This window comes from Bombus bifarius, unplaced genomic scaffold, assembly GCF_011952205.1.
Source record: "Bombus bifarius isolate JDL3187 unplaced genomic scaffold, Bbif_JDL3187 scf7180000009111, whole genome shotgun sequence".
NCBI lineage: Eukaryota > Metazoa > Arthropoda > Insecta > Hymenoptera > Apidae > Bombus > Bombus bifarius.
In genome coordinates this window covers 620,384-631,004 of record NW_022884904.1, presented here as the reverse complement: position 1 = coordinate 631,004, position 10,621 = coordinate 620,384, and the positions used below count along the sequence as shown (strand labels likewise).

The 10,621-nt window shown below is 31.5% G+C and overlaps 3 protein-coding genes across 7 annotated transcripts; 2 read left to right on the top strand and 1 right to left on the bottom strand.

Moving 5' to 3' along the window:
- Positions 1-610: 610 nt before the first annotated feature.
- LOC117213513 (probable transcriptional regulatory protein LMOf2365_1554) lies at positions 611-1,837 on the top strand. Its single transcript, XM_033458915.1, has 4 exons — positions 611-834; positions 952-1,195; positions 1,299-1,461; positions 1,557-1,837. Exons 1-4 carry the CDS (start codon positions 657-659, stop codon positions 1,764-1,766), a joined length of 795 nt encoding a protein of 264 aa, XP_033314806.1. The 5' UTR covers positions 611-656; the 3' UTR covers positions 1,767-1,837.
- Positions 1,819-5,295, bottom strand: LOC117213511 (G patch domain-containing protein 4). 3 transcript variants are annotated; one of them, XM_033458909.1, is made up of 5 exons: positions 5,253-5,295; positions 4,512-4,588; positions 4,293-4,415; positions 3,832-4,015; positions 1,988-3,743 (listed from the first exon to the last, which is right to left on the bottom strand). In XM_033458909.1, the coding sequence occupies exons 2-5, from the start codon at positions 4,582-4,584 to the stop codon at positions 1,988-1,990; spliced, it is 2,136 nt and encodes a 711-aa protein (XP_033314800.1). In that variant the 5' UTR covers positions 4,585-4,588; positions 5,253-5,295. The 3 variants fall into 3 exon arrangements, with proteins under 3 accessions (XP_033314802.1, XP_033314801.1, XP_033314800.1); XM_033458911.1 differs by lacking the exon at positions 5,253-5,295 and having other exon boundaries at positions 1,819-3,743; positions 3,832-3,941; XM_033458910.1 differs by lacking the exon at positions 5,253-5,295 and having other exon boundaries at positions 1,819-3,743; positions 4,512-4,584.
- Positions 5,296-6,164: 869 nt separating this feature from the next.
- LOC117213512 (spermidine synthase) lies at positions 6,165-10,422 on the top strand. 3 transcript variants are annotated; one of them, XM_033458914.1, is made up of 6 exons: positions 6,165-6,499; positions 7,494-7,700; positions 8,530-8,650; positions 8,756-9,002; positions 9,173-9,402; positions 9,489-10,422. In XM_033458914.1, exons 2-6 carry the CDS (start codon positions 7,567-7,569, stop codon positions 9,639-9,641), a joined length of 885 nt encoding a protein of 294 aa, XP_033314805.1. In that variant the 5' UTR covers positions 6,165-6,499; positions 7,494-7,566; the 3' UTR covers positions 9,642-10,422. The 3 variants fall into 3 exon arrangements, with proteins under 3 accessions (XP_033314805.1, XP_033314803.1, XP_033314804.1); XM_033458912.1 differs by having other exon boundaries at positions 6,362-6,494; positions 7,507-7,700; XM_033458913.1 differs by having other exon boundaries at positions 6,363-6,499; positions 7,507-7,700.
- Positions 10,423-10,621: the final 199 nt, after the last annotated feature.

The window sequence follows — 10,621 nt, the reverse complement described above, 5'->3', positions numbered from 1 at the left end:
CAGCTTTTTAACTGTAAAATATCGCGACAGCCATAAAATAGGACGAATCATAATTTTTTTTATTGAGATTAAAAATTTTTTTATTTAACAACCGAAACTCATTTACTAGTTTTTAATTCTTCGTGCTAAAAAATCGTGCATAGATACACCTATAGTTATAAGAAAGTATATATGTTCTAGGTATACGTTCTTAACAAAAAATTACAAATTAAAAAAACTAGAAAAGCAATTAACTTTTTTTGTAACTCGCCTATTAGTCGGGAATATTTTTTCACAATTTATCTCTATATGATGACAGTATTATAGCACGCAGAGACAATAGTACGTTAAATAAACATCTACGTATTAAATGAATGGCAAATGTAATGAAAAGTGGAGATATGTTATATTATGCAACATGCTTTATCCAAATAACAAATAATACCCGCAAACACAATCTTCTATCTCGAAGTATCTTATATTTGGGAAAATTTTAGTAGCAAATGTATTTTAATTCCTCTTAACAGTTGCGTAATAATAAATTATAATTGTATGGTAATTATTGAAATGAAATTACCAGAATCGTCTGTCCTTGTCGATACCAATATTAAATTAACAATTTCCCTGCTACTAAGTTGCGCTGGCTCAACTGAATATCATAACCTCTCTTTTTCAAAATGAAATTTCGAAACGTTCTGTTGTATAATAGATATACAAGTATCTTGATTCAAGAAACCAAAAGATATGCGGGTCATAGCAAATGGCAAAACATTAAAGCTACGAAACAAGAACATGATACCGCAAGAGCACAAATATTTAATACTCTATCACATAAAATGAAAGTTGCAGTAGTAGGTATGTTTCTGACATTTGAAAAATGTACCTAAAAAATTTCTTTACATATCTAGTCAAAGTTTTAAGTGAATATCTTTAGATTTAAGGTACTATATATATTTTGTTTTTTTGTTGAAGAAAGTGGCAACTCAGACCCAAACACTAATCCAAAATTAGCAAATTTAGTCGAACAAGCAAGAAAAGCCAACATGCCAATGTCTACGTTAAAAGGAATTTTGGAAAAAATAAAAAATGTACGAACTGGTGAAAGTCATATACTGCCTATGCGTATTATGAAAGGACCTACGCTTGCTATCCATATTTTAACTGACAAACTTACTTATGTAAAAACTAATATTGCACATATATCAAAAAAATTTAAGTGAGTACTCTTTTATAATTTAATCTAGAATTTTCCTTCCGAGATGTACATTTACTTTGTTACAATGTCAAATTATGTTAACTTATATGTATATAATTTGTAGTGCCAAAGTTATAGAGCCTTCGGCATTTTCACATTTGTTCGATAGTGTAACTTTCGTTATAGCTTCTAAAGACTGTAACTTGGATTCTGCAATGGAAGATGCAATAATAGCTAATGCGATAGATGTAGAAGAAATAAAGGATGAAAGTGGAACGTATTTTAAGGTACTAAAATATAAATCCTTTTATTCCAACAATTTAAATTTAATCAAACGGATTTCTATTTTCATACAATGTATCTTTATTTTTATTTGTTATAGTTTAAAAGTGAATTTCTTCATCCAGAAAAAGTTATAACGCAATTAAAAATTCTAGGGTATACTATACTTTCAACAGAAAATAAATGTATACCTACTGGTACAGTTCAAGTAACTGAAGAAGAATTATTAAATATAAATAAATTTAAACAAAAACTTACTTCAGAAATAAGGGAAATTGTAAAAATAGAGGATAACATTGCATCCCTGTAAATATATACGTAATATGCGTATATGTATAATGTATATGCATACACATATATATAAAGATAGTTATCAATAATTACATTATAAATAAAAATATAAATAAAAGAAATTCTGCACATTTGCAAAAATATGTTACTTTGGATAAACATCGTTATAGCTGATCATTTAAATGTCTTGTATATATTATGCACAAAATATTAGAAACATGTTTACAATTTTTTTACACTTTAATGTTGATCAGCTCCATATCCTTTTATTTCATGCATGTTAGAACCTGGAAAATCTAAGATTGACTTTGAGTAAAATAGAGACATCAATACCTTCTTTGTCATTCTGGATCTTTGATTCCCAGGCCTAGACGAAGTATTAGATCTTCTGTTATTCGACTTCTTCAAACGTGTATTTGTAAATATCTTATCCCTTCGTTTCACAAATTTTTTACCATCTATGGAATAATTTGCAGATTTATCTATAAATTTTTTGTCTTTCTCTGGTTTTTCTGTTTCACTTTCATTCATATTTCTCGTATTTTCCTTATCTGAAACTTCCTTTTCGCCTTTTATATTGTTCGGTACATTTGTTGTAGAACTAAGATCATTTACATTGTCATTCTTTCTAGATTTCTTTTTTCCTGCCTTTGCAGTTTCTAATTCTGTTTTCTCTGCTTTTACATTTTCCAGTTCAACTTCAATTTCAGTTATATCCTCGTCTTTTTCAAAGTTTGACTCGGTATATCTCTCTTTATTTTTCTTCTTCTTTTTCTTTTTGCTTTTAGAAATATTTTCTTGAGTTTCATTAATTTTGCACTCTTCTTCCTTAAGTATTACATTTGTGTTTGCCCCTGTTTCTTTTTCCATACTTTCTTTTTCATCGCATCTATTCTCAGTGGTAACTTGTATTTTATCTTTATACTTTTTCCTTTTTTTCTTCTTACTCGAAACATCTTCAAGTATACAATCATCAGGTATGTAATCTTCCATTTTGGTTTGCTCAATCTCTGTCTCATTTTCACATGCTTTCTCTTCTTCTGGCGTTTCTACTATTGTTTCTAAATTCGATCGACTTCTTTTTCTTTTTTTAGATTTTTTACTTTTATGTTCATTAACTTCATTATCATGTACTTCCTCGGGTGTTCCTACATCCAAAGCTTCATTAACACAACCAGATAACACTGAACTATTAACATCAGAGTTATATTTTTTCTTCTTTTTAGCTTTCTTATTTTCAACCTCAAATTTGTCTAATGTTTTTTTTGTTTTTACACAATCAGTACTATATTCTACATGGTCATTAAATGTTACTCTTTTCTTATCATTTATTTCATCACTTAGATCTAAAGCTGAATTTGTAAGGCCAAATTGTACTCTAGATATTTCAAATTCTTTTCCATTACAAACTTCATCAGCTTGACATTCTAAATTTAAGCCGGCATTGATAATACCACTCTCACACCTTTTTTCATTTACATTGTTCTCTTTAAATTTCTTAACCTTGCTGCTTAAACGTAATTCATTGTCATCAAGTTTTTTTTTCTTAGAAAATTTAGATTCAATATTAAAATTTGAAGTATTTTCAGGGCTATTTAATTCTACACAGGGATTTTCAAAAGCATAATTACAAACACTTTTAACTTCCATGCTTTCCTTATTATCATGGCATTTTACTTTTCTAGATGTTGATGCAAATCCAAATCCAGCATATTCAGATTCCTCTTCTATATCGTCCTCCTGTTGTTTTTTATTCTTACATGCCAGAGAAAAATCCTGACCTTTCTTCATAAAATATTCTGCCATATTACCACCATTTATAGTAATAATACCGTTTCTGTTATCACAAGTGCCAACTGAATCAAAGTTTTCTTCGGCATTGCCTTGTTTATCTTTATTACTTTTATTTATATTCAATTCTTTTTGGCCAAATATATTTGCTAAATCCTTTGAACTATATTTATTTACATCTTTCCCCCTTGTAAATTTTTGATAACTAGTAATAGTAATAAGAGAAAAAAAGACAAGAAGAGAATAAAATAATGGTATGTCTAATACATTATATGTACATAAATAATACTTACTGAACACGAGCACGGCTTTGTTTAGATTTCAATTCTAACGATTTTCCACTTAATACACCTTTGCTTTCCTCTGTTTGCGCTACATTGTGACATTCATTTTGTTGAAGCTTCTGTAAAAAGTCGTTAAAGCTATCTTGATGCTCTGTCCATGCTTCGTCTAAGGCATCCTGTTTATATCCAATACCTATAGGAACAATCCATTTTTCATTAATGTTTCTCAATATAACTAATATTGCAACTATCTAGATAATGACAAATTATATTAAAAACATTAGAAATTAGAATACTAAGAGAAAGGCAGCAATTTCATTTCACTTTAACAATTTTGATTTCCTTAAAGTTTTGCAATTTCGTTTCTAGGTTAATTCTAGATCATTGGAATTAAATTCAAAATAGTTAAAATACGAATTAGTGACGATAAGCAGAGTTAATGTAAAAATCTAATTGTTAATTATATTTACCTGTTGTATCATTTTTAACCGATACACGCACGTGCTCCGTTATACCTTGTTCGTTTGCTCCGAGTCCTTTGCCACTTGTCCATCCCATCTTTTCCAACATTTTCTGCCCGAATTTGTTCGAATCTGCAGAAACATACAAATGTCACTACGATGTTTCGAAGATACAACATTATACTACTTTTTTTAAGTAAAATCGAATAAATTCAAATATTTACAAACCTTCGCTCCATTCTTTTCCTCGTGGGTTTAGTGTCCATTTTTGTTTTCGACGTGGTTCTGCGAGCATAGACATGTTACTTTAAGTTTTAAAGCGATAATAAATTCAAAAATTTGGCATTTGATAAGTATTGCAGGAAGTTTAGTTTACGTTTTCTATTAAATTTAAAAATCGCACAAATATCGTGTCAAACGATTGAAACATGCGAACGCAACGTTGCCGCAAAATTTGCGGCACTGCTTTGGTTAGGGCGCTCTATTAAAGCGCGTTCATAGTGGCATTTAAATTCAAACTTCAAAAATGGTGTAATTCTTTCGAACTCTATTGGTTATATGCTAATTTACATTCGGAATCTAGTATAATTTTTTTGTATACGTTTTCGTATACAATACAAATAATATTATTGCGTTAGTTATATGAGATTATTGTAAAATTAGTTGTGTCGTATCTTTGTTTTTTATTTGCAAAATATTGTAATGTTCCAATTATTTGTATGTTTCTTTATTTTAAGTTTCTCAAAATTCTTTTTTCCGAATAAAGACGCTCTATTTTTATTACCGTAGCAAAGTAGTAGAAGTTGTTATTTCATAAATTGAATAACAACAAAATCTTTTATAATTAGTAACATTAAAAAAATTCACGTAATCTCATATCACAATTACTTCAATTTTACGAAGCTAAATCAGATCTGTGATTACATTGACCTTGACTTTAGATACCGACCACGTCATGGTCGAACTTGCTTAATCTCGCACGTGTTGGCCTCATTAATTCCGATTTGATGAAATTAGTTACGTTTGATGAATGCATTTCGATAAGTTGAGGAAAACGTTCTGGATAAAGGTATCGTGGGACGAGTTTAAAACGAGACACGAGGAAATGACCATGTAACCTTTGCTTCTCTTTAACAAAGAGAGAATGAGAGAAAGAGAGAGATTTTCCGTATCTATCAAACTAAAATGATTTATTCGATTGTTTGTTTGTTTTTTTTACCCAAAATTATGAAATTTTTTAATGATAACGATAAAATGTAAATTTTTAACGAAGAGTCAAATTACTGCTATTTATTATCATTATCATTTTGTTTACATTTCTATCAAATTTAAAATTAAAAAGGCAACTCCGTAGGAAAACAACTTATCCCCTGAATGATAAAAAGCAGAAATAATCTTTTAGTTCTAGTGCAGCGTTAAAATAGAAAACGATGTACATAAATAGCTAATTATATATGATCTTGAATGTAAATAGCTAAACGTTTAACAGCTATTTTCCCCTTCCTAATTTTCCTAATTTTCCCCTTCGGAGGGGAATTATCTATTTAGTTAACAAGAGGATAATGACTTCAGTTGCCAATTAAATAGGTTTACGTGAATTTGGACTTTAAAAGAGGAAATGATTGCAGCGATGAACGATACTTCTATATTTAAATGTTGTCTTTTGAGTTGACTGTGTTATTTGTTTTAGGCTAATGGAGAGATGGAAAGGATTAAAGTTCAAAACAGTTACAATATAAATATGTATCGTCATATAATCTACGAAGCATTATCGTTATCGCAACGATAACAAGACAGAGGAAGATTCCTGAGCTTTTCTTTTATCTTTTGTCGCCTTTTCTCCGAATTTTCCGAATATTTTCCATCAGTTGGAATTAGGAAACCGATTTCCGTTTCGGCAACGCATACTACAGCGCAGACAAGTTATCTTGTCCGTGGTTGAACCGTCATTATCTGGGAGCAGAGGGACGGAGGCTGATAAAGGCCATCATCCGTTTGGCAAGTAAACTCCCGTCTACTTTCCATTCTCGCTCGTGTTTCCGTTTCGAAGGTCTGCTCGTTGCTTCGTCGTCACTTTTACACTGTACACCGTTCGCTTCTCGCTCTTTCTGCATTTCAATTCGGTTGGAAGGATCGTATGGTGTGGTTATACGCTGTGGTGCGGCTGAAATAATTCTTTCTTCGGGTTACCCTGGTGATTTGTATTTATCGGTAAAGTAATTTGAATTTGAATTTGTTAGTTTTGGCAGAATGTAAATTATTATTTGTCGCTATTCGTGCTGATAGTGTCGTAATTTTACTTTTAATTTGCAAATAAATATCGAATTACAGAGAAGTTCGTCGAAGGGGTTGAAGCGATTCTTGGACCCATTCTGTGTGATGATCTGGATTTGATATCGAGTACTGTGAATCGTTTTGAGTGTTTTTACTTTTAGTGAAGTTGGTATTTAAAAAAATAATTAACATTTGAAGACAACATTTCTCTAGCTTGTTTTTGAGTAGAAGCCAAGTAGATCTCCGCTTTCGTATTTTAGGTATTGCGTGATCAAAGTGATATTGTCTTAAATCTTTCTTTAGCTATTACTATCAATATTAACTAAATATGGTGAATTACTATTATTGCAAATTTTACGTGTTGAAACTTCCATTGAAGTTCATTCGAATTAATACATTACAAGGACGTAGTATTTAGTAGTAAATACAGGTTGTCACATACAATAAATATCGAAAGTCGGAAACGCACAATCAAGCAAAAAATTAGAATTACATTTTATTTCGTTCTCCTATGGTACAGCTTCGATCGAAACCTTATTTATTTGAAAGATCCTAGAAATGCATTAATGGCACATCATCGATTAACTCTGAACTCTTTCTATTCCTTCGTATCTCCAACAAAATTATTTCAAGAAACAAGAATCGCCAAGCCAATACTATCTAACATAATTTAAGCTATTCTTTTACAAACAAGCCCTTTCAAATAATTTAACAAATGACATTGCAAAGACATTTAAACCGTGACACTTATACCGTGTCAGCGGCCGAATGCTACCAGCACGAATACACAGGTGACAAACGAGTTTCACCATTTCTTCCTTCGAGCTTCGCTCCAGAGGGAGTGGAAGTGGCGATCCGTATCGTAGGGAAACATGTTTGGCCACATAAAAAAGTTGGCACTTTTATTTTCCTCGTCCACGATTAACCGACCGACAGTGTCTACTTGCAGTCGAATCGTGAAACAAGAACAGATACTGGTTCGCCAACCGAAACTTGCGTAAGTGAAGAAATGGATGCGATCAAACCTGGATGGTTCAGTGAAATTAACAACGATCTGTGGCCAGGTGTTTCATTGTCTCTCGAGGTCCTCGACGTAATTCATCGAGAACGATCGGAGTATCAAGAAGTGATGGTGATCGACACGTAAATATTCTACTCTTTCTATTTTCTTTAAACGTAAAAGATATCGATTTTTCATTGGAAAAATAATTGGAGAAAACTAAATATGCGTTGGAGGTTTATGACACTTAGATCCCTACGTTATAACAGTTAGGTCGAAGAGGAAATCGACTTTTTATACTTTACCATCGGACGACAGTAGCAAAGTATTTTTTATAAACGAGTATTTTTTAAAAACGAGCGTAACAAGTTTTCTTTAATCTTTCTTTCTTATCGAGTCTCACAGTTACTTTTGAGTGATTTTTAACAGTTGGTTTTGAGAACATTTTTTTATAATATAGTAAAAAACATCGAGGGGCAGGCACGACATAGCTGTTAAGGAAGGTAGAGGCAAGAAAACAAATAAGATGGTCTTCAACTTAGAGTTTCCTTTAAACGACACGAAAAAGCTAATAATAACGCCGTATCGTCGTGTTATTTTTAAGACCGATATTTTTTACTTGCAAAAATACGAACGATTACTATCATAATTTAGTTGTATCAATGCTTTTTATGGTGTAATTCAGTCTTAGAAGTTTATCTTTTGTAAGTTACGATATATCTAATCTCTCTCTTATACGAAATATATAATTCTCTTGATAACTGTTGCCGTAACACGGTGCTTTCTACTTCTATTATTTCTTACAACTTGGTATTAACGCAAAGAGCGAAAAAATATGTATAAAGAATGTATAAATCTACTGATCTAGCGAAATATGTCAGATTCTAAGAAGAGAAAAGAAAGCGCAAAAAGCAGAAAGTTAGTCGTTCGCTGTTGTTTCAAAAGGAATTTGTTTTAATTGCACGCATACAGGAAATCGCACGGAAGGACCCTAATTTTAGATGGTATCATACAATGCACGGAGAAAGACGAATTTTCGTATCAGGAGATGATCGCATTTCTACCGTTGTGCAGCCATCCAAATCCGAAAACTGTAAGATCTTGCATACGTTAAATATTTTGAAAAACGTTATAGTTATTGAAAAGGTATCGTATTTTGTATTCATATCTCTTCTTGCTTCGATTATTTCCTTGTCAGGTGTTAATAGTTGGAGGTGGTGACGGCGGGGTTGCTCGTGAAGTTGCGAAACATCCGCTAGTAGAACGAATCGTGCAAGTCGAAATCGACTCGAAAGTACTAGAGGTATCCAGAAAGTATTTGCCTACGATGGGTGTGGGACTCGATCATCCTAAAGTCACCCTTAACGTGGGCGATGGTTTCCAGTTCCTGCAGCGACACATTGGAGAATTTGACGTTATAATTACTGATAGTAGCGATCCTATCGGTAAGTAAATTTTTGTTAATTACAGTTCGTTTCTTGATACATTTAGATTTTGATCGATAGTATAATATACTTTGATCCAGTTTTATTAATGGAAAACGATCGGAAAATGTACAATAGGAGTATTTTCTTACGTGTAATGAAATGAGGTAATAAAATGTTTACGAATGTAGGTCCAGCAGAGTGCCTATTCCACGAATCGTACTTCAATTTAATGAAAAATGCGTTGAAACCTGGTGGAATCGTTTGCAGCCAAGCGGGTACTGCATGGTTGAATCTCAGCCATGTGACACAAACATTGCAACATTGCAAGTCCTTATTTGCGGTTGCAACTTATGGTATTGTTTCCGTGCCTACCTACCCCACAGGGCAAATTGGATTCGTGCTTGGAGGATTAAACCCTGTAAGTACATTCTTTAATTTTTCTTTTCTTCTTTTCGTTAGTCCTTCTACGTAAACAGACAAATAAAAAGATAAATACATCTTCAGGAAACGAACTTCAAAGAACCGAAGAAAGTTTTCAGTCACAGCGAACTCGATGAAATGAACATGAAGTATTATGACGACGATGTGCACCGAGCCGCCTTCATTCTCCCAAGGTTTATAATAAAAGCATTGAACGAAGTCGTGGCTGAAAAATAGTCGTTAAATCTTTCCTCGCAGTTTTTGATACGCCATCGTTACAGACGTGGCGTAGAAACGATCAAGATCTTGTTACATCTATTGAATTCATATTATCGTGTATCATTGTTAACTCAATTCAATTCGATCAAGCTATCAGCCTGAAAAAGAGACTACATAATCCAATAAATTAAAATAGAATGTCCTGTTTAAATCATACGCTTCGCACTTTTGTCTTACATGCACATGGAAACATACATTCTTAATGATACATCAACGAAATGTTAGAAATTCTTTATTAATTTCAATGTAAGTAAAGCTAACATATCTATATTTGTGAATGTTCTGCCGTAATATAATTATAATAAAACGATATCCATTATCATAATCATCTCCTAATTGTATGTAGCACACACATGTGTAGCAGCATTATAACTAATGATAAGAATAAATCAATACTAATATAATATAATTAATACAGTATAATATAATATAATATAATATAATATAATATAATATAATATAATGTAATAATGTAATATGATATTACAATTTGTAACATTCCACGATAAAACTTAATCGATTGTACTAAATATAACGATTAAAAATATCCTGTATATAAATCTGAATCATCAAAAACCAATGAATACAAAGCTTTAAAAACTGTCGATTTTTCTCTCTCGTTGCTCTTTGTTTCTTCTTAATATATTAACGGCACATATATATTTAATATATAATATATGTAGAGAATCTATATATTGTATAATTCCTTTCGTTTATATTTATATCTATACATATAATTTTCTATATATCATGGCACACACCTATAAGTATAATGTATACGTATATAAAATAAAAACACGATTGGCAATCGTTCTGAAAATATATAACACTAAATGCAATAATGTATACATATATATCTGTAGATCCCTTTGCAAGAGTTCGATAATACAAATTTACCTCTTCGCTTGTTTTTTCTTTTTGAAAACGATCTTTTCATG